At 39.7% G+C, this 24,638-nt stretch overlaps 1 protein-coding gene across 7 annotated transcripts in view; it reads left to right on the forward strand.

The window, feature by feature from the left end:
- The window catches only part of ATP8A1 (ATPase phospholipid transporting 8A1), a 231,874-nt gene that overhangs the window by 140,226 nt on the left and 67,010 nt on the right, over nucleotides 1–24,638 (forward strand). For all 7 annotated transcript variants that reach the window (XM_019413074.2, XM_019413084.2, XM_019413061.2 and 4 more), the window contains one exon: nucleotides 16,729–16,901. In XM_019413074.2, the coding sequence (XP_019268619.1) occupies nucleotides 16,729–16,901 (173 nt within the window). The remainder of the gene's footprint in view (nucleotides 1–16,728; nucleotides 16,902–24,638) is intronic.

Genomic DNA, 24,638 nt, shown 5'->3' on the forward strand with positions numbered 1-24,638 from the left:
ATGCAGATACATAAGGTAAAATCCAGGTTACAGAAAGGGACAAGTACAAGCGTTAAAAACTGAGTCTCCCATCCTTACCCCCACGCTACCCAGTTTATCTCCCTAGGAACAACCGCTGGTTCCAGTTTCCAAGTGTTCATCCCAAGATATTCTGCCATGTCTGAGGGATATTTGTGTATATCTATGTGCACGTGCTTTGTTATTGAACACAAATTACAGCACACTATCCATGCTACTTTTTGCTTTTGTCACTTAATATTATCTTAGCAGTTGTTCTCCAATAACGTGTGTGAAGCTACCTAATTCTTTTTAAATGGTGACACAGTATTCATAAGGAAACTGCAAACTTCATCAGCTCTTTAGGAGAGGTATGATGTGTCGAAGCAACCGACCATAGACAAGTGTGGAAGGCTGGAGAGTCATGGGGTGCAGGCAGCAGGCCAGGGTAAGAGTTAGGTAATAGGGGATGGGGGTGCCATTGCCATCCATGTTATGGGAGAGAAATTCAGGGAGACTTCTCCCATGTGGTCCCTGGAGAAAGAGGAAGCCATCAAGAGTGGCTCCAGAACTGGGCCATGGTTGTTCACAACATTACAAGAGCCTCCATGGAAGCATTTTCCTAGTCCCTGTAGACGTGTAGGCCTTTGTCAGCAACATGGGTTACAGGTAGTAGATGGTTTTTCTGACACTTGAAAGAAGTCAGAGGTGAGACCTCTGACGTCAAAGCAAAAGCATGTCAAGCCATGCTTGACCTGTCACATGATCCTTTTTGTTTGGTTGTAAGCTTTCATCTTATGTAGCTTACGACAGCAACGCTTCTTGTTTTCATCTCTTTCATAATTTTTCTCCAACTGGGATGAGCACGTTCTTTTTGTGTTGCGGGTATCGAGTGATAAAACTAGTAATCTCAAGAATAAAAAAGTAAAGGGAAATACCGAAGATAGCGTGCTGCATCATGTATTGTTAAGCCAGTGGCATTTACTTGCATTTTGGAGTTTTCAGAGTGGTAACTCCTAAGACATAACTGCCTCAAGGGGTACCTGCACTCCCTATTTCTACGGGACCAAACATAGCTAGGACTCTCAAGGGAATACTCAATTTCAGGAAAGCAGGTCCGTGTCTATGTATTTTGGTTTGCCGGCCTCTCTCAATGCCCAGCAGACTGCCTACCCCATAAGTACTCCATAAACACTTGAGAATTAAGTCACAGAGTAATTTTCAATTAAGGGTTTCCCTTTAAAAAATATATATTGTGTATCAGTTTTAAATTTGGCAGTACTCGATCTTACCTGGTATTTTTAAAGTAAAGTAGTTAGAAAGGTTCTTAGCGATTCAAGTGACAATGTAGTGTGGAAGATCATAGGCAAACCCTGGCTGACGGATTAGCACTCATTTATCCAGCTCTGGACCGCCATGCATTCTCTCCCTGCTGGCGGGGGCAGGCTGTTCTCCCAGGGAGTTAAGTGGTGACTTTACAAATCTGGCCGTTTGGGGTCAGACCCTCTCTGGTGCACTCATTTGCTTCTCAGCAGGAAAGGACACATCACTTTGCATAGCTCCTTCAGGTCTTGTGTCATAAAATCCACAGCTGAGATTTCAAGGAAATCATGAGATGTGCTAGAACGCCTGCAGATACATCATTATTTATTTTCCATTGTCACGGAAAAGAAAAGCATCCTGTGTATTCACATTGTACTGGTGAGGATACACTATGGGATTCCCATTCCATCAGCACAAACAAATAATTAACATTTAAGCAATAAACTTAGTAGGAACGTAATGTCTCAGGAAATAATACAACAGTAAATAGATTGTGGGTGTATGTTTCATCAAGTGGCAATTTTAACGAACGCACTTAAATTATTCCATTAAATGTTACAGTTCTGCCCTATTCTGAATGTGGGACCCTGGGCAGATTGAAATTAGGTAACTGCTCTGAGCCAATTTTGCTGCCTGCAAAGCAAGGATAATGTTACCGTTGGCACAGGACTGCCATGATTAGTACAGGGCATGGCACGTACGAGAAAGAGATATTATAAAATTTTGTAGAAAAATATTATTTCGGTAGCCTGCAAGTTGTTTTGCATAATGACCATTTTTATTATGAAAGATACATTATTCCCCCATCTTTTCATTTTTTTCCTAAGCAAGATATAAATGTGGATCTTCTTTTGCAGAAGTGATACCTAGTGCTATGAACTGTGCAAATTTTATACCAAGATACTCCTAATACTGTTAACATTTTAAAGTTGAATCTTCTTTTTCAACTTGTATAAGTAAACTATTATATTTGAGGCTCTTGAGTTTTCAAATAGAAAAGACTTTTTCCTGGCAATCACAGTAAAGGAATTTTTTTGTCTTCCCATAATCTAGCGCATGTCCAAAAAAAAAAAAAAGTTATTTGGATTTCTAATTTTCTCATTTTGAGTTTCAGTACAGTTATCTGTGTTGAAAAATTAATGGCCATTCAGCATTTTTAAAACCTTTAAGTAAATATATAAAACCAAACCACAGTTGAAAATACAGAATGAAAGTCTTGCTCCACAGATCTGATAGGGAAATCTGACGGGCTTTTCTGCATCTGCCCATCCCTGGCTTCCTTCATGGCAAGAGCGGTCTCCACTGCCAGCAGCTGCCCGGAGCACAGTCGGGTGCTTGCACCCAGTTACCTACCAAGCTACCATTTAACATTGACAGTGTCAGCAAAAGAGTTTGTTAGGAACCTTGATCATGTTTTTCTCTTAGTTTAGAAAGTAAGAATTTCATGGGTCCACGCCATTAAGAATCCTCTGAAGTTGGGGGCTCCTGGGTGGCTCAGTCGGTTGGGCAACTGACTTCAGCTTAGGTCATGATCTCACAGCTCGTGAGTTCAAGCCCTGGGTCAGGCTCTGTGCTGACAGCTCGGAGCCTGGATCCTACTTCGGATTCTTTGTCCCTCTCTCTGTCCCTCACCTGCTCACACACTGTCTCTCTCTGTCTCAAAAATAAACTTAAAAAAATTTTTTTTTCTAAAGAATCCTCTTAAAGTTGATCAAAATCTATTAGATATTTGTAATAAATTGATCATTTAGGTAATATATAATTTTTTACTGTGCTACTTTGAATCACTTTATTAGAAGTTCTGACTGTTTTCGTGGTATGAGACATTTCTTTAAGGGTCTGCAAAGGCAGGAATTTCAAATTCCTGGCGTGAAGGGTATATTGTACTTCTTCTGTAATTCCTTAGCAATGCCCAGGAAATATGGACCATTATCATAACCATGAGTATTATTATTTCTTTTAGCATGATTATTCCCGGGGCTGGGGTGGGGGGCGGACATCCCACTTCTCAGAAACCCCTTCCACTTAATGACCTAGCTTGAAGGGATTCTTCTAGCATCGCTTTTATATCTTTAATTTGTCATGATTTGTTCAAAGTCTGTCTGCTAAAACTGGAAATGTCTAAAAATGTGAGCTAAGAACTAGGGAATCTCAATTTGTCTTTAGCTCCCAGTATCTAATTAAGGCCTTTCAAAATGTACAAAAAGCTCTCTACATCCAGATTCCACTGTTCTCATCTGTCAAGTCTAGGGTGAATGGGAGGGACCATAATTTCTTAAGCCATTAACTCTATAGGTGCCAGAACAATCTTTCTGAGTCTCACATAATATACCCTTAACCTTGATCTCTCCTTCTTATAGCATTTCTTTTACATGGACAGTTGTTGGATGTGTCCTGGGAGGTAGGGCTGGATCGTAAATCCATTTTCCTTTCTACTGTCCGGCTTCCCTAGGAAACAAAAAAAGAGCAGAGGAGAAAATTATTTACTATATATTTATTGAATTAACAGGAATGATGGTTAAATATGTATGTAGAGAGCTTGGAGAAATAATTTCCTACACTCATAGTCAAAGGCTTCCAGTGTTTTCCAGTTGAACTCCCAAGAATCCCTGCCTACCTGTCCTGGAGATCACCTGGGCAGTTTTTCTAGGTAGTCTATGCTGCTGTAGACATTCACATTCAGCCTGATGAGGAGTCAGCACCAAATATATGGGAGGTAGTGAATGGATCCCAAAGGAAAATGCAGCTTTCTGACTTTTTGTGAAAAGAGAACACTGCTACCCCTGCGGGATAGTTCTAGTCCTAAGAAAAAGGCTAGCTTAGGTTTATGAAGCTTATTTTTTGTACTAGGTACTGGAATAAGGACTTTATAGGAAAAATCACACTTAAACTTGACAACATTAGTAGGCAGATACCATTATGCCCATTCTAAAAGTTCACCTTGACCTCCAGTGCTAATCAGCATTTGAGGATGTATCAAAGTACTTGGATTCCGGAGTCTAAGCAAATAGATTTTTCTGGGCTTCAGCTGCCAGCTACTCTTATAAAACAAAAATAGTAATAATATCCATCTATGGGGTACATTGTGCGGATTAAATAAAACAGTACCTTTTAAATACTTGTAAACAGCAACCAAGATTTGGTAAGCACTTAAAAATATGGACCATTATCATAACCATAATAATTATTATTTCTTTTAGCATGATTATTCCTGGGGCGTGGAGGGGGAGGGGCATCTTCTTGCCAGCTGCTCTAAGAGGTGATTTGATTTGATTTGATTTTAAAATATTTATTTATTTTTGAGAGAAAGAGCAGGGGAGAGGTGGAGAGGGAGAGAGAATTCCAAGCAGGCCTTGTGTTGTCAGCTCTGAGCCCCACTCAGGGCTTGATCTCACCAACCATGAGACATGACCTGAGCCAAAATCAAGAGTCAAACATTTAACCAACTGAACCACCCAGGTGCCCCCCTACCCAGCCCCTTAAGAGGTGATTTTAAACAGCCTTCCTTCTCACTACTTAAACGTCTCTCCTTAATTTGAACATATGACTCCCAGGTTTGATTATGGATATCAGTGTTTTTCCTCACTGATATATTATTGTACAGAAAATGAATTGTTAACCACATTTGGTATTAACAAGCCTAAGAATATATATTTTTCAACACCTTGGTAAAATAAAGCCCTTTCTGGGATTGTCTTTTTTTTTTTTTTTTTTTTTTTTTCCTAGCTGAATTTGATTTTCTAACACCGTGTAAGCCTCAAGTATAACTTACAGGACATTCATGACATAAATGGTGAGGTTGTCATCTGTATCCTTTTAAGCTCGACTTCTATGTATTACGCAGACAAACCTCACTGTTTGGGGAACCAGCCACTGTTGAATGGCCTCTGAAAGCAATCCAGAATAAGCAAGTTACTGACTTGACTCCAGAAAAGGAGGGGGGACCAAAGAGAATTGGGGCTACTTCAGGTTTTGTCTTGATGTGTCCCATGAGTCCAGTACAATACATTTTGTATTGCTTTGAAAACCAGTTTAGGCAGCTTTTAAACCACACTGAGTTTTCCTCCACTGCCAGCATGGCGGCGTTAGTATTGGGAATTTTCTTTCACCATTAGCAAAGCTGTTTTGGGCCTGAAAATTTTAAGATCTTAGTTTAACTTTCAAGGTGTTAATATATCCCTATCAGAAGCAAAGTTACATTTTTATAGCGTCCCGTTGCAGGATGATTGTTGAAATAGTGTCTGACACACCGCTTCCTCCAAATAGCTCTCAGCCAAGAAAGCCAACTTTGTTACTTTTGAAAGAAATGAGTTAGTAACAAATGTAAACATTACAAAAAATGAAAAGAGCATATGAACAAATAATCTGTTCTCTTTTCCTCTGATTGAGGATGCTGCCTGCCACAAGCCAAAGTGTGTGGTTGAAAAAGTTCCATCAAACACATTGTTTGGTCTCATAAAAATTAAATGTGTCCCCTTTCCTTAAACAGAACTCCGTAATCTTGGCTGCTGTGCAGAATCCTCAGTGAAATTGTTCACAAATTCATAGTATTTCTGTCTTGAGAAATTCTTCCTACCCGCAAGCCTGAATATGCTTTATCTCTCTCCCTTTCTCTTTCTCTCTCTCTTTTCTTTTGGCTGAACATCTGAACTCCTCCAAGAGTTCCCTGAGTCCTAGAATTACAGATAAATGCTTTCTAACCGTTGTGTCCCTGCCACTCTCCCCACAGCTTGTTGACATTTTTGAGGGTAGCAGGCCATGCCCTGTGACTTTTTTTGCATCTCCACCCCCCATTTCTTTTGATGAGTCAGCACAACCATGCAATTGACAGGTTAGAGGAAACCTACTATGTGCCAGCTGTATCTGCCTACATTAACTCTGCTGCTCTGTGCTGGCAGAATTCGTCTCACATACAGAGACTTTGGAGTTCACACAGCTAGCAAGTGCAGAATCCAGCACTTTGACCTAGATCGCTCTAAGTCCAAAACCATTTTTTTCTTTTTCTTTTTTTAAATTTTTAATGTTTTTATTCACTTTTGAGAGAGAGAGACCATGAGCGAGGGAGGGGCAGAGAGAGACAGAGACACAGAATCCGAAGCAGGCTCCAGACTCTGAGCTGTCAGCACAGAACCTGACACAGGGCTCGAACTCGTGAACCCTGAGATCAAGACCTGAGCCTAAGTGGGCTGCTTAACAGAGCCACCTTGGCACCCCTTTTCCTTTTGTTTTTAAATAACCATACCTTCTCCAGTGGCAGCGGAGACAGTCACAGGAGGAAGCATTCTGGGAGGCATCCCCCACGTTTTCTGCCTTGTCCCTCTACTTTGTTCCTACCTCCTTTCCCACTCACCACTAGGACTACAAAGCAGCTGAAAGACAGATGCTCTTCTGGAAAACTGTGGCATTTGGGCATCTTGTATTTATGGAACTCGGGAAAGACTACGTTTCATTGTACTCACACAATGACTGTATGGAAGACTTTATTGAATGTACCTATGAAATAATGGAAACGGTATGGATTTGGGGTTTGCACTGAGAATATACAGCAGATAATGATTCTTCTGCATTCCTACATTAATTAATTCAAATCATTAGGAAAATGGACCCAACATTAGCTTTCTTTGTGGTTCTTTCTTTGTGGGGGTAACAATTTCTCACAGGCTTCCTGGTTGTTAACTTTCTCCAAACCATTGATTTGGTAATTTGCATATTCCCCCCCCCCCCCCAAAAAAAAGGCAGCTGTATGTTCTGAGCATCCTCTTCCTGGCTGAATCGAAGACCGTATGAGAGACTGGATGTCTGCCGACCGAGTTCCTCTAGAATTCTTCCTTCTGTGTTTAAGTCACTGCCGCCACCAGAGAATATTTAATACCAAGCTCAAAATAAGTGTTTAGGAGGCTTTCAGTGGTGGTTTAAAATAATTACCATGAGAACTTGGGTAAAAGCCTTTATCCACAAAACTATTTAAATGATATAATTATATCCCCTACCTCACTCTTCCTTCCTTTCACTGGATTTGTTTCTCTTTGCTGCGTGCCCATACCCCAACACTGAACCGTAGCCTCAGACCCAGATTCGACACTTCTCTGCCTCTCTCTCTCTAGCATACCCCAAGTGAGACTAGATGCCTCATAAGGAGTTATTTGCCTGATGGAACCGATCATAATCCCACATCCCAAACCTCTTTTCAGGGGCCAAGAGCAATTTATCCAGCGCCACAGTGTCCTCTTCTTACCTTCCATTTTGTGACCCCTAACCTTTCTGATGACGTGACCCTGCTGGGAGATCGGACTGTTTCCTCAGTTACAGTGTTTTATATGTATTCCCACCGTGGAAAACCCGTACCTGTGTATCAGCAAAGCATGGGAATTTTTTTGTGTGTCTCTTTCCCCTCTTCATTATATTTAGCAATATGTATTGATTAAATGCATTCCCTTGGCTGCTTTCCACTAAGCGGTTTTGGAGGACCTCTTTGACCATATGTTTTTAATGATTTCACCTTCTGTCTGCCCTTATCCACTTTGGAAAAATTACTCTACATTAGTTTGGTTCTATACAAATACGTTTTTTAGGGTTATGTTCTCATATAGTCTGGGAGTTTAAAAACACCAAAGCTTTTTAGTCAAAAACTATGTCCAAGAATGCTGGTGATTCTACTGGAATGAATACTAAATGGACCAATTATATATAAATGTAGTTTCTCTCTACTCTCAGGCATACATTCTTTACAACTTACTGCTGCCAGCAGTAGCCAGTGGAATAGTGGATATATGTGTTATACAGGCGTATATGGAAGGTCCAGTGTTCCACTGAATCAATAACACATTGTCGAAAAATAAGTAACACCCAGTGGTTTATCCATGTTGCTATTATGGGAGTCATAACTCACTCTTTAAGAACTTGCTAACATTGTCCATACTTGATATGGTCATAATGTATTATTAAGAATGTTCTTGGAATGTTCTGTTAATTTGTAATTTGAGGGTGTGAACATTTGGAAAGTGTAAAAGTAGAGAAAGAATGAAATGTTATTTGACCATAAATTTGTAAATACCTCATGGCTTAAATGATGATGAGGTGAGGCCACAAACCACAAAAACAGCTAATAAAGTATGTGTTAGTTTAAGATTCTTATATATATATTCTCTTATTTGACATTTTAAATTAACTTCTAATAGGTTTTAAAAGGTAGACCTTTAGCAAGTTAAAGTAAGGTTTTTTTCACCCCCCCCCCAGGAAATATTTATTTTTCTGCTATTAAAAAACAAAACATATCTATAAAATTAAGTTATGGTGTTATATCTTAAGAACATGCCAGCAAAGCAAGGCCTCTGTGGGTTTTTTTTTTCCTTTTACAAAAAATATATGTATTTATTGGGGGGGGGGGGGGGGGATGAGAGGGGGAGGGGTAAGAGTGAGAATCCAAAGCAGGTTCCACGCTATCAGTGCAGAGCCCAATGGAGGGCTCAATCTCATGAACCATGAGATCATGATGGGAGCCAAAATCAACAGTTAGACGCTTAACCAACTGAGCCACCCAGGCGCCCCAGCCTGTGTGTTTTCTTTATCATTAGCTATTTTAAACCTAGTATTTATGAATCACATTTGCATGTTTAATGTTATTGCATGTAACTTTACATATATATAATTTTGCATTCTTTATGGGAGCTTAAAGTCTAACATATATATTGATGTGGGCATCTATACACACACACACAGAAAAACACCAAGTCAGTTTATAACTTTCAAGTTATTTTCCACTCAAGAGTTCTATCAGATTGGGACAAACTAATTTGTTAAAGAAAAACAATCTAGTTTAGTTATATAAATAGTCATCTTCCGGGGCACCTGGGTGGCTCAGTCGGTTAAGCGGCCGACTTCAGCTCAGGTCATGATCTCGTGGTCTGTGAGTTCGAACCCTGCTTCGGGCTCTGTGCTGACAGCTCAGAGCCTGGAGCCTGTTTCAGATTCTGTGTCTCCCTCTCTCTCTGACCCTCCCCCGTTCATGCTCTGTCTGTCTCTGTCTCAAAAATAAATAAATGTTTAAAAATAAATAAATAAATAAATAAATAGTCATCTTCCTGCCATATAGCAAGAGCCATATGCTGTATGTGAAGAAGTAATGCTAACTTTTCTAGAGTTGAGGGCAAGACAGATTTCCAGATACTTTTCATGTGGCAGAAGTGGCTGGTAGAGTTGAATGTTAAGTGGATTGAAATAAATTGCCAGTGGAAAATTTCAAAAGGAAACTTACAATTCTCCTCATGATACCACTTGTATTGTACTAATATTGTACAGTATTTGACACTTTGAGAATCCTTCTTTATCAGATGTTGGTACCTCCATTAAACCTAATGTCAGAGGAAGGGAAAGAACTAGTCTTTTTGGATGTCAGCTATGAGCCAAGCACTGGGTTGGGTGCTTGACTCACAATTAAAAGAGCTATTTTGTCCCTACCATAACCCTACAAAACAGATATTAACCCAATCTCATGAATGAGAAAAGTTTGATTCCAAGAAGTAAAATAACCTGCGAATAAAGATATCCATAAAGGGCAGAACAGTGCCATTCTGATACCATATTATTGCCTTCTAGCTTCTGGAATGTTAGTTCTTTACAACGTGGCTTCGTGATCTTGCTTCAGATGTGATCAGTGCCCAGAAGTATCTTGTGAACCCTCATGGCCACCCTTGACTTTCTGACAAAAAGAGTCCGCTTTTTTATAGCTGTGCATTTGCACATTGTATACTGATGCCTGCTTTCTCTGCATCAGTTGGTGACTTTGCACATCAGCTGACAAGGTTACAGTGGCCCAGCTTCCAGCAAATTATCTTGTTTTAGCAGAGTCGCCATCCTTGTTCAGCAAGATCCCTGCAGGTGTTTTCCTGTAGCGTTGGGTTGCATTTTGCCCTTTTTATGGGAAGCAAGTGAACAGAAACCTGTGGTGTTTCCACTAAACCAAGAAGTACAAGCTTCATAAACTTCAGTCCATCTGACAAGGGTGAGAGTTGTGTGTCTCCCAAGTGTGATTCATCATTAGCCCCAATCGTATGCTTATTTCACTTAACCGGTGATGAACTCATGAAGGAAAAGAATAAATCCAAGAACAATGAAATACATTGTTAAATACTGTGTCTGAAAGTCAACGTGTAATTCAGAATGTTGATATATCATTTTTTCCTTTCTGGGAATAGAATTCTCCTTAAAACATAAGTTTATCATTTGACCTGCACATACTTTAACAGATTGCCAGGAAGAAATATAAATGCCAAGTGTCTGTAGTCACCCAAACACCAACATATACTTTGTGATAAATAAATATACCTCTTTCCTTTAGCTTTTGCCATTCTGGCTTGGCCTTGCTGATGATACCCTCTGGGATGTAGATGAGTGATGAAACATCACTTATTGTCCCTGTAAGTAACCGTGGTCCTGGAGCACAGTGTGGAAGTCACCACCATGAGGCCTGGCATATTGGAACATTTATCTGTAATCTTTACCTCATCTCTGCTAGTGAGATTTGGCCAACTAGTCTTCTAGTCAAAGGCTAAAGGCTTTTATTTTCCTTTCCTTAGGGGTATTTCCACATTCTCTATGAGGGTGTTCCTTGGATATGTTCCTAAGTAAGACTGTCTATGTATAAACCTCTGAAAAGAATCAGGAAAAAAAACCAAAAACTAGAAAAATGGCTGAAAAGAGCCATTTTATGCAGGTGCTTTCTACAACATTACATTTTAGGCCATCAAAAACATAGTTCTTAGGTGGCCTAGCATGTTCTTTGCACATCTGGCCTCTGGGTTCTTTAGACTGTTCCAAGCAGAGTTTTTGCCAAAATGGAAGTGACATCTTGCATGCTATGATACTTTCCAAACAAATCGGGGCTTTCAATTTGTTTCACTGTAAAATTGTGTCAGATTTCATTGTCTAGGCTCCCCTATGTGGTTTTTATCAAGGATTTCCTTGGTAAACGTCATGTAAAAGCACTGAAAAAGATTGCCATAAAGCTACAAGTCTCTGATTTCTTAAAGTTTGTTGTTTTATTTTGTTTTATTTTATTTTATTTTGTTTTGTTTTGTTTTGTTTTGTTTTGTTTTATTGCAGGGTTTTATATGAACATGTTACCTATTTTTCCAGGCTATCCCCTAAAGATTGAAACAGAACTCCATGAAAGCCTTCTGGTCAGAGTTGTCTTTATGAGGAATTCTACTGGCCTAATTATCTGCCAAGCATTTTTCTTTCTTTTTCTTTTCTAAGCATATTTCTTAGAAAGCAAATAAATATTGTTTACTTGGCCCACTGTTGCATAACCTTGCTTGATCATGAAATAGCTAGTCTAGGTGTTTATTATTTTTATTAGACAATTTATATTCTATGAGACAGAAAGAGATGTTAGATCATCACTACCACCTTGTTGTCCATTTCCTCTATAAGAAGATAAGCACTTTGGGGCACCTGGGTGGCTCAGTCAGTTGAGCTTCTGACTTTGGCTCAGGTCATGCTCTCACGGTTTATAAGTTCGAGCCCCATGTTGGGCTCTGTGCTGACCGCTGAGAGCCTGGAGCCTGCTTCAGATTCTGCATCTCCCCCTCTCTCTCTGCCCCTCCCCTGCTCACACGTCTGTCTCTTTCTGTCTCTCAGTAATAAATAAAAAGTTAAAAAAAAATTACAAAAAAGTAAAATCTTAAAAAAAATATCCAAGACATTCTTGGAGTTTTATGAAACACAGGAGTTGTATACTCAACAAAAGCAATCTTCAAAATAGTCACACAAAAACTATTGTAACTTCCCACAAGGTATTCTGCAATCATTAATAATTTGGTTATTCTTTCATTACAAAGCCTTTATTTCTTTGTCAGAGGCTTCAGTCCCAAAGGGAAGAAGAGATAAATGACTATACATCGTGCTGTGTTGTAGAAGTATAAACAAGTATGTGACAGTCCGAAAGATAGTAGCACCCCTGTCACCTGGAGGACTCAGGAGCAATAGAGCCATGGTCGTTTATTTGTTCACTGTTTTTAGTTTGCAGTCCTAAAGGGAGAAAAACAGTGACAATGGAGAGAAGGAAGATGCAAGAGAAAAGTGGAGGGACCAGAGGCGAGAAAAATTCATTTCTTCCCCTGCCTCAAAAATTAGGGAGAAAAAAGTAAAGGGAAGTTTTGAGGTTGAGGAAGGAAAGTTGAGGGAATTCTTCCTGGCATAAACGTTCTCAGTAAAGCAGATAGATGTTGGCTGACGTGACAAGGGCCGAATTCGGAATCTAGGGAGAAGAAAGGGTCTGGAGTAGCCTGTGGGAAAATGGAATCCAGTGGGCATGGATGAAAGCATGGATTAGTGGTAATGAGCACCCATGCAAGAGGAGAGAGCTGGAATAGAGCCTGTCCTCGTAGTGAGGTGGTTTTTCCCTTCCATGTTGTCAAAACTAAGAACCGAGGAGAGTGTTGGTTGTGGCCTAAACTGAATTGGCGAGGCAGGAAAGCATGGCAGGAGGTCCAGGGGCTAAGAGCTTCTAAAGAGCTCTTGGCTGTGTGCAGGGCTTGGGGGTGGGGGGGGGGAGGTGAGCTGAAGGATTGACTGGAGTGTCCATATGGGTAAGGGACACTTACCCATATGGGTAAGAGAAAGCACACAAATCCTACTTTCCCTCCCTCACCTGTATGGCTGCCGAGTAAGGTACCTGGACCCCTGCCTTGCCCCTCGCCTATCTGTGTCCCCAAATTGCCTTTACCTCACACCAGCCATGGTTATGGCAACACACACTCCTTTTCTTTCAGCCCACAAATAAGACTGTGTAGAATAAGGAGATATTACAGAGCTTTCATTTTGTTCTACTCTGTGGTCCTTTATCCTTTTTCTGATTTAGCTTCTCATTTATATATTTTCACTTTCACATGTCACTAAGTTTAAATGTTTAAACATTTCCCCCTCCAGTAGCCAAAAAGAAAACAAAGCAACAGCTAATATACTAATAAATTTATTTCTAGCTACAGGAGATAAGCTTCAATGCAATGTGGCCATAAAGTATGGCTCCCAGGCTTAGGGGAGAAGCAATAAACTTTCATAAATAAAATAATTTTAAAATACTCCTGGCAGTATAAATAAGAGTAAAATATAACATGTAACAGCCAACAACAGAGCTCCTTACAAAAGAAAGCTATAAACTAAAATAAGGAAATGTTTGCAGCTTTTTGTTGTCACCCTGCACTCTAGGTGGGCCGCCTGGAAAATTCACAGTGGGAAGTTCTTGGACTCACCTTCTGAAATGTTGCCCCTATTACATGTCCTGACACCTTTTGATTTGCTGAAGATCTGTGAAAATCACCAAGGAAACCCATTGGGTACTAATGCTACAAATAAGACAGTTCTCAACACATTTCAAGGTGTCAGAGAACACTTTTCAAAAGGAGAGAGAGTAGGAGGATGGACCGGACCGCGTCCCATGGCTTCAGTTAATGCGGGAGCTTACAAGGCTCAGGGCTCACTTGACTTTCAGTCTTGCTCTGCCGCTGATCTTTAAGGAAATGTGGAGTTCTCCTGGGCTCTACCTCAGCTTTCATTTGGGTTTTCAGCCCAAGAGTCACATGGGCAAAAGCATAAAAAATACAATGGCATTTTAGTGATCAGTGCCTTGGTTTGAAAGACTGTTGAAGTGATGGATTGTTCTCTAAAAAATTAAGGAGCAAGCAAGACAAGATCTCCCTCCCTCCCTCTCTTCCTCTCTCTGTTTCTGTCTCTCTGTTTCTCTCTCTCTCTCTCTCTCTCTCTCTCTCTCTCTCTCTCACACGCGCATGCATGCACACGCTCACTCACTCTCAAATCAGAAGTGATAAAAGACAGGGAATTGAAGAGCTGCCAGTAGAAAGAAATCAGAATTTATCAGTGCTTTCATTCAATACATTGGCAATTCCCAAGCATTTGTAATCATGGGCAATATGTTTGCTGCTGAGAAATGGGTTAAACGTACTCTCTCCCTTCAAGGAACTGAAGACTTTGCTGGCCTAGAGTGAGTTACACTTGGTCACATGGGCCAAGTCTGGGAGGGCTTAGTGGATAAACTTGGTTTAGAAGGTGATAGACTAACCTCTGAAGGGAAGGACATTCCAAAGATGGCATGAAGGGGTCAAGACTGTGAAGGGAAATATGAATGAAAATTAGTTGGGCCTAGATTTCAGAGAGTCTTCAATGCTGATTTAAGAGTTTGGACTTTACAGTGTAAACAGTAGGAAGCCATAGAAAAATTTCAGAGCAAGAGATGTGGTTTGTGTTTTACATTTGTTTTATAAAGAGAAATCTCTGTTGGCAGTAAAGACGAGATGAGAGACAGATGATGAGAGCTCTAGGGAAACAACAGAGGGAATGATGTGGGCATTCCATTTATAAGTTGCTGTGTCTGGTACTGTCTCAAGTTGGGGTGGGGTTTTTTTTTTTAACTCTTTTTTTTTTTTTACTCTTTATTTACTTATTTATTTATTTATTTATTTTTGCTGGATTATATGGAGAAAGGCAAGCTAGCACAGAACTTTTTTAATTCTGAGTTTGATTTCACCCATTAGTAGCCAAGTGTTCATGGGCAAGGAAGTTAAATTCTGTCTCCTGTTTCTCATCTGCAGAATGGGGGTAGCAATGATGCCTTCTACATAGGGTTATAACAAGTGTTTACTAAATGTATGCGTATGCATAGCCATTAGAATCTTGTATGTACTCTGTGCTAAGTATTTTATTTTTATCTTTTTTCTCAGTTCATTCATTTACTTGCTCGTTTAGTCTTTGTCCATTTGTTTTTAAGGCAATCTAGAGTAATCTGTATTATCATTAGTAAATTTTGTTTGCAGAATTTTTCTGAAATTTTCACCTTCTTTTCTCAAGTGCTCTTGGACCAAATTTTTTTAGCAGGAAATAGGAGGATAAAGCCTGTAAATTCAAACAGCTACTTCCCCTGGATGTAAAGTATAAACAAAAGTTTTGTAGAGAATGCTGCTGCATGGTGGTCCTTAGTGTCACTGTAGATCATGAGGAACAGGGGAGACGTTAAGTGAAGTTCCAGTATTAGGAAATTTGGGCAGGCTTACTTTACGGCACAATGTGGTTATATTATTCTGATAAACAGATTTTGAAATCCCAGAACACAGTGTGAACCTCATTCAAATATGAATGCAGAAACACCTTCAAAAATCTCCAATAAACATTTTAATTCCCTATGTCTTTACTTCCCTGTTTGTGAGTGCAACTGAAAAAACAGTGCCACATTCTTAAATTGGAACAATAATTATGTCCCATGAATGCAATAAAAATTAAAAGTACTTTTATTAAAGGTAGACTTTATTTTATATATATATATGTATATATGTATACATAATAATATATATGTATACATATACATATATATGTGTATATATACATATATACATATATGTATATATATACATAATAAGTACAAATATATATATACATATATATTTATTGTATTTATTATATAAATAACTGAAGGCTAGCATTCTGAACAACTCCAGTAGTAGAGGAATTGTTCCTTATATTTCCTTGTGCAGAGCCAGTGTTCTGTTTCTTCTCAGTGTTCGGACTCTTGTAAAACAGAAAGCCGACACCATTAGGTTATAGGAAGAGTCTATAGGATTTGGGGCAGGGGGGGCAGGGAAGCTAAATATCTTGAAACTTTTTGCCTTTGAAGAGCTGAGAAAGCAGTTCTTGACGAGGGAGATAAATACAACCCCTCTGTATAGTTGAGGTGAACAAAGCTTTCCTTGATACTAAAGGTTTTTAATACTCTATAGATGGGAGGGGTTCTTTTATTTGATCCATCAAGATTACCAAGCCACATGTCCCCATCCCTAACTGAAATACAGCATCATGAAATCATGATTAAAGTTATAGAAACCAATTTGTGAAGTGGCAAGAGATGACAGATACTGCATTTCCCTCTTGGTTACTGGGAATTAAGTTTCAGTAGCATTGAGGAATTCTGAAAAAATAAGTTATTTAAATTATATTCTTCAACTTTTCCCTTGGATTCATGGCTAAGCAATTTTGACTAGTTCATAAATTAGGACAGTGTTGTTGTTTTGTAATAAGATAATTTAGTGAAAATATTTTTGCAGGACTGTGATTTGTGTGGTTAGAATAATGAGCAAAGATTGCAGAGGAATCAGTGATTTGTAATCCCAACCCTGGTAGGCACAGACGTGTGACTTTAATGGAGTAATTTATTTCTTCTGATAACATTTGTCCAATCTCCTTTGAGGAACTTTTGTGAGAATAGAATGAGTGGAGTTATGTGAAAGCAATTTAAAACAGAAAAGCACTAAAAATAACTAAATGTAGTTGCTGAACATCCTGAAGGCATCTTAGTAGAACGAATGGGAGCAAAATGTTGAGAGTGTTTGTTTGATTTTACAGGCAACAAGGGAAACTCTCAGTCGCCACTGCACTACCCTTGGTGATGCTCTTCGAAAAGAGAATGATTTTGCTCTTATAATTGATGGGAAAACCCTCAAGTATGCCTTAACTTTTGGAGTAAGACAGTATTTCCTGGACTTGGCTTTGTCATGCAAAGCTGTTATTTGCTGCAGGTAAGTTCTCCTTAATATTGTCAGATTTCAGTAAAGAGCACCTTGCTCCTAAGTTCTTGATTTTTGAACTTCCAGATTCTATCCAGAATTTGTAAATGTCAGGTTATTTGTTATTTCACTCACTCAAGACTGAAGGTTTACAACCTGGAATAGAATTTGGCAGCAGAGTCTTAGTGATCATTAGTAATTATTTTTCATAATTTGAATCAACAAGTTTATTGCCATCTCCTGTGTTCAAAATCAGTTATTTACCTACATTTCCATGTTTGGTAATTTCTGTAAATGTTCTCTTTTCTACACATCAATCTTAGATCCTGCTTCAAGGACTTAACTTTAGGGAATGGCAGGATGGGAGGTGCTTGGTCATTTTCCTCAAGACTGTTTCTTGACTGTACATTCCTCTTTCCTGTAATTTATGATATTGCTCATTTCCTAAGTTAGAATCTGTTTTGAGTTATCAAGGCTTGAATCCATAGAACTACATTTTTGTAAACTATTCACTCCAGTCCTTCCCAAACTTCTTGTCAAAAAATCTTCCCCAGGGGCGCCTGGGTGGCGCAGTCGGTTAAGCGTCCGACTTCAGCCAGGTCACGATCTCGCGGTCTGTGAGTTCGAGCCCCGCGTCAGGCTCTGGGCTGATGGCTCGGAGCCTGGAGCCTGTTTCTGATTCTGTGTCTCCCTCTCTCTCTGCCCCTCCCCCGTTCATGCTCTGTCTCTCTCTGTCCCAAAAATAAATAAAAAAAAAAAAAAATCTTCCCCATATCTTTGTCTTCATTGTTCCCCTATATCCTAAAATTTAAAGTGTATTGATGGGGCACCTGGTGGCTCAGTCGGCTAAGTGTCTGCCTTTGGCTCAGTTCATGATCTTGTGGCTCTTGAGTTTGAGCCCCGCATCAGGCTCTGTGCTGACAGCACAGAACCTGCTTGGGATTCTCTCTCTCCTCTCTCCTCTCTCCTCTCTCCTCTCTCCTCTCTCCTCTCTCCTTTCTCCTCTCTCCTTTCTCTGCTCCTACCCTGCTTGTGCTCTCTCTCTCTCTCAAAATAAATAAACCTTAAAAAATTTTAAAGAAGGAAGGAAGGAAGGAAGGAAGGAAGAATATTCATGGGACAGCTGGGTGGCTCAGTTGGTTAAGTATCCAACTGTTGATTTTGGCTCAGGTCATGATCCCAGAATCATGGGATGGAGCCCCACGTTGGGCTCCATGCTAAGCATGAAGCCTGCTTAAGATTCTATTTATCTCTCCTTCTGCCCCTCTCCCCCATTCACCCTTTCCCTCTCTCTAAAATAAAAAATAATTAAATAATTTTTTTTTTTTTAATAAATAAATACGGGGCACCTGGGTGGCTCAGTCAGTTAAGCGTCCGACTCTTGGTTTCGGCTCAGGTCATGTTCTCATAGTTCACGAGTGCAAGCCCTGAGTCGGGCTCTGCACCAATAGCATGGAGCCTGCTTGGGAGTCTGTCTCTCTTCCTCTCTCTTTCTCTGATCCTCCCCCACTCGTGTTCTTTCTCTCTCTCTCTCCCTCTCTCTCAAATAAATATTTTAAAATTAATTAATTAATTTAATGTATTCATGACTATGCCCAGTGTCTTCACCGTGGAACCCGGGGATTTTCCTCTTTGCCATCCACTTACTGAGTCTTACCAGCTGGTCACACCAGGTCCAGGTGGCAGTGTCTCCAGTGTTTATCCTCCTGGGAGATGAAATCTTAGCAAGGCTTCTGAAGAATTTCTCAGAATTTGTTCTTTTAACATTATCTTTAAATGTTTTCTATTTTCTTTTATTATCTTAAAATATATATTTACTGATAAAAGAAGGTTATGCTTTTTAAACCTTTTTTGTCTGGGCTTATTCTCTTAAATATCCTGCCTATAATCTGCCTCCACATTTGTAAGCCATGCCTTGTAGATCTTTCCGAAATTTCAGCTGGAACCTATTTTGTGAAACATATTTAAACCTAACTTAATAAATACCTTTTATAAAGCATCATTTTCAACCTATGAAATTATACTCAGAGAATTAAAAGTGCTTATTCCAGGAATCGTATTACTTTAGTCATTTATTTTTCTTCACTGTGGTATGTATTGATAAATGTTGCTGTAAAACAGCTCTTGGATAGCATGTTGTACATACTTAATATTAGTAATATTCAGGCTTTCTGCTTAATCACGAAGAAAGAATTAGAGATTAATTTATCTTGATGGTCTCATTTGTACTTTGCTATCACCATGCTTTTTAAAAATCTGCTTTTTCCAATGACCTTTCTTGATTCCTTGCTAATCTCTTGACCAAGTCTTAGTAGTGTTCAACTCTGACACCCTTCCATCAGGATAATTGTGTGCCAGATCTAGTTGTTAATCACTTTCACTAATGGGATCACAAGGATCAACAAAAGATTGCTCAAAAGCACATTAAGTGATATGACTGTTAGCTCCTGCTTGAAAACAAAACGGAATACAGAGCTCTTTAGATTCAGTGATCGGTTCCCTTGGTCTGGCCCTACTGTGTGCTGAGCAGATGGGCCACACCTACAAGGATGAATAAGACTTCCTGCCTGCTCTCCTTCATGTATCCTTTTTTTTTTTTCCTTTTAAGTAGAATCACAGTTGCTTTGAAAGCTGTGGGAGGCCAGTTCTCATAATGCAGTCCCTGCAGCTGATCTCATTCTTAGAGCATTGCTTAACACAGTACCTCCCACCATTCTTCCAAAAGTTGAACCACAAAATTAAACAATAGCAGAGGGAGAGAAACACTAGAAAGCGGAGTCAAGGGAGAAGAAATATGTTGTGAGCTTGTGAAATTCTCTCCCGAGATCCTTGTTCTGGATGGCTCACAAGTCACATGGATCTCAGGGCTCCTCTGGGCCCAGGTCCCTGGGAGGGAATCACACTCTGCCATGCACGTGCAACTCAGCTCTGAAACTGAGCTTATAAAGATGTGTGTGGCCCCTTCCTCCCTCCATCCTGTTTTATGCATGTTTGAGGACCTGAAGGTCCCTATGCAGACACTGGGTTTTATTTAGAGTTTTTAGGGCTTTTTCTTTTTTTAAGTAAAATATCTTTCCTCAGCTTTTTCTTCTGAGTGCCTTCATACTCTCTCTTTTCCCCTAAGGACTGTGGTTCAACTTCCAGTCTGGTGTTGAGAATTCATCAGTGCCACTGCTGCAGTTATGTCTGTTCACCTTCTTGGCCGCCTAGTGCCTCCTGGCATTTTATCCAGTGGCACAGACCGTATTCCTCTCATTCAGCTTACTAACCTTGAAGTACAATTTCCATGATGTGCTTTTGTCACTTGTGAGGAATAGGTGGGCAATTCTGTAGATCTTTCTTTACCATTAAATGCAAGTGGCAGTCCAGGTTCCCAGAAGATGACAGTCTCCCAGCCTCAGGAAATTCTCTATTTTCTGCTATTAGAACATACACTCCAGACAGATACTGAATATTATTTCAAAATACACTACTGTTTCACAAATTTGTTTGTGTTCATTCTGTCTTTATGGGTTTCTCCCCGCCCAACTATTTTCTGATATTCTTTTTTTTTTTTTTTTTTTTTTTTTTTTTTTTTTTTTTTGGTCAGTCCTCATGTGAAAATCATCCAGAGTCTGCTCTGGGCCACAGCTAGAGTGGAAGTGGAGAGGAAAGCCTTCCCGTAATGGATAATGAGGCTCTCAATATTAGTTCCATCTTCAGGATTACATCAGCCACTTTCTTCCCTGACATTATCAGCAGAGAGGGCAGAAGGCAGTTTTCAGTGTTTGCCTAATTGACACAGTTATAAAGATGAGCGTTTTTCCTGAAAAGCCTACAGTTGAATTGAAAGAAACAGTTGTTCTCAGTCAGTAGTCATTATATCTCTCACTCACCGCCATTTTCTGAAGGGACTATTCAGAGACAGAAATAATCCCCTCGTTCCAAAATTATTCAGGGCTTTGGAGTCCTGGTTTTGGTTTACAAAGGGAAGGTTTCATGTTATACTTCAAGTAATTTTTTTAAGTATGTAAAACCCAAGAAGTAAAATGAAATCTGTTTTTATCTGCCCAACATGTCCTGTATTTTTATAGATACCATGCAGGTTTTGTTTTTACCTCTGTGTACACTTACCTGTATAACCTGAATAGTTTAATAGGAAACATGCATCTAACGTTAGAGGAGTTTCTGATCAGTTTTCCTGGTTATAAACATAAACTCCTTGTGGTCCTTCTTTCCTTCTTTTCCCTTGCTCAAATGTACCAATTCCATCATTTGGTGGGATCAGATGTTTGAAGAACATGAAAACTCTGCATCATTTTCAACACCCCTCGCCCCCCACCCCCCCCCCCACCACTCCCGCAAAATACACATATACACAAATATGTAAAATTGAATTCACCATTTTAGGGGCTTCACACACTCCCTAAAACTCTTACACAGGTAGGAGAGGGAAAGGCTTGCTCCAAGACTTGTGGAGATTTCTGTGCCCAGCGAAAATCAAGACCTATTCTGCAATGTTACTGTACCAGGTAAATAATTCCTCATCTCAGTTACCAACATTTTATGCCCTAAGTTCTTAGAGCTTGCATAATTGGTACATATAATGGCATTTTATCTGAGGATTCATAAAATTCTTGTTCTAATTTTACCTCTCTGGCACTTTGGCCGCCTAGTGGAATTTCTCTGGCTTTGGTTTTGTGACCTGTAAAAAGAAGAGCTTGGCACATAGCAATGATTCAAATCCTACAGAGCCTGGAGGTCTAAGCAGCAGAGAGTAGAGCTTCTCTGACATAGAGCCGTGGGAGAGCCGTGCACATACACACCTTCTCAGTTATTTCCTTCCAGCTTGAAAGCCACTGGGCCAGAGGACCTCTCCTGGCCCTTTCACTTTCTGGACAAACCCTTCTTCTGTGGGCCACTCTATGCTGGGACGGGTCTGTCTACCGCTTGGATCAGCTTAATTTGTGGAAGCATCTGTTCTACCTCTTTCAATATTCCCTCCAGAAGAGGGTGGGAATGTTACAGGGAAGTATTGCTGTGTGTTAAATAGCATGTGGTTTCTGAGATCCTCATCAGTTCACATAACCCAGCCTTTCAAAGAATTTTACATTTTTTCTGTAGTTGTCAGTTTAGCTTAAACATATTTTGAAACTTATGTTCTGTGACAGTTGGTTGAAAATTGGCCTAGAGCCTCCAGCTTTTAGACTGTCTAGTAATCACCGTTCTTCTACATAATTTATGTACTTATGTCTTCTGAAAAGCAGAAGTTAAATTGAAGTAAGCATTTTTCCCGACTTGCAACATCTCTAATCAAAGTTTAACCCCGTTTTGGGCCATTTTCCCCATAGTGCATTAAAAAAAAAAAAAAAAAAACAACTTGACTTCAGTGAGAGTCGTCACTCAGGAGTGGCATTCCAGACAAAACCTTTCACCCTGGTCTGATCAACCGGTCCTCCTAGAAAAGGTCTAAAGGGACCCTTTGAATACTCTGTGTCATAGCATGACTGCATTAAGCAAAGGGTCAAGACAGATCTACTTCTTGAATCTTTTGGGATTGTCTTAAACTTGAAGGATTTCCCTAAATAAATGTTCTGCACTTAAAGGGTAGTCATAAAGCACAAATGAAGCTAATAAATGCTCAACAGACATTCCTTTAAAGAAAAAAGTTTGTGAACACCATTGGATGCCAAGCAGATGTTTGGCTTTGAGAAGACTTACAAACTGTTAATGAATGTCAACCCCGTGTTTGCTTCCAAGAAAATATGAATAAATGTTGGAAATGTTGAGAGAATATTTCTTTCATACATGTATGGCTAAAAGAGGACATGCTGAATAAGTTTTATAACTTCATAAAATGCCCATGTTTTGCTTTAACATCATATAATAAGCTGTTCAGCCCTGTCTGTCTCATTTGCTACTCTACCCCTCCTGAGTAATGTTAAATAATAAGGCCACGGTACAGTCTGGTAGCCACTTATGTTATACAGTTCCCCACCAGGGAAGTCCATATTTGACAGTAAAATATTAATAAATCTCAACACTTCAGAATTCCACTACAATTCAACATGATATAGTTTTAGATATGATCAGTTTAGATAAACCACCATCACCCAACAGCCGCACGTGCACACGCACACACGCACACACACACAGACACCGATTAGAACTGCAGATCATATAACTCCAGTAAAACAGAGTTAACTTGTACTGGAAAGTATATAAAATATAAGCATGCAACTTAGTGAATTTTCATGAAGCAAGTACACTCCTGTATCAAGTACTCGAGCATAACCAGCACCTCAGAAGCCCCCGCACGCTCCCCTCCCTGTAGCTTTATTATCCTCCCAAGAGTAAGTGCTATCTTGATTTCCATGATCATGCTTCTTAAATGCTATCTTACTCGTTTCAGTCTTTTTCTGTTTTATATCTTGCTAACTTGGAATAAGTGTATGTATCTTCCATAACTACATTCAAATTCTTGATGATTCTTTTCTGTTCAGCAATTTTAAGTACAGACTCTGCAGCTTTCCACTGAGGCCTCCCTAAAGCTTTACATAAATCAATAGTCAGCACTCTAATGTGTCTTCAAAAACAAATCCACCTAATAGATTATGTACAGTTCTCTTTCAGTTCTATGGTGATGGAATAAAGGGCTTCATTTTCCGATTTGTTAAGGACATGGTATATGGAACCTACAATATTTCTTCAATCTGTCTACTGACCTGATTTTGTGGGGGAAAGGAAAACAGAGTTACTTTGGTGTAACTGGTTCTCCTTGAACCCATAGGGTTTCTAGTGATTACCTTCTTTCTAATAAACCCATGTGAGCCATCCCCATTTAGAGCAAGTTAGAGGCTTGGCATTTTGAGCCAGGCTAGGGCTTCAAGAGTCAAGACCAGGTAGGATGTAAGCCATGACTGTTGAACAGCTGTAGGGCATGGAGTAAAGAGAAGGAAAAGAGCACATCCTAGAGGAAAATGATCTTGCAAAACAAGAGGCATATTACCAAGGAAGCAGACAGAGAGACGAAAAATGGATATAATAAGCTTTTAAGTTAAGGCATGAAAGAGGAGGTGGTTCCAGATAGTATTTTCCAAGAGGAAGGGAGTATTTCATAGAGCAAAAGTGGGCGAACGTTTTCTGTAAAGGGCCAGATAGTAAGTATTTTAGGCTTTCTGGGCTATACAGTCTATGTCACAGCTACTCAACTCTGCCACGATAGCGTGAAAGCAGCTCTGGACAAAATATAAATGATGGGGGTGACTGTGATCCAATAAGTCTTTATGTAAAAAACAGGCTACCGCCCAGATTTGGCCCTGGGGTCATAGTCTATTGACCCCTGCATGGTGTCTGTGGCTGGTGAATGAATGATAAGCGGGAGACATTCTGACAGAACATCCATGAGGTTCACTCCAACCTCCCTAGGCTGTAATTTCCATCTTTCTTTTCTGGAAAACTGAGACATTTGCCAGTCTCTCTCCACCTGCCTGTTTCCCTTTCTCCATGATTCCTCAAAAATGACTGACATTCTTTCCGTAGTGACAGCTATACAGCCACTCTAGAGGGTCCATTAAATTTCTCTGTGTCCTGGGATTCAAGAAAAACCGTTAAAATGTGGAATTTCCAGAATTCAATTTGTTTTTGAATGAAGTGTCAATAGATATTTATGTGTCTCAGTAGGAGATAGATGAGGAACTAGGACCACAGATATCAAATCCTGCTCTGTCACCGAAATGCCTCCCCTCTGTTCTAGGGGGATGTGCCAGC

The sequence above is a fragment of the Panthera pardus genome, unplaced genomic scaffold, assembly GCF_024362965.1.
Source record: "Panthera pardus isolate Hobbes unplaced genomic scaffold, ASM2436296v1 HiC_scaffold_13, whole genome shotgun sequence".
NCBI lineage: Eukaryota > Metazoa > Chordata > Mammalia > Carnivora > Felidae > Panthera > Panthera pardus.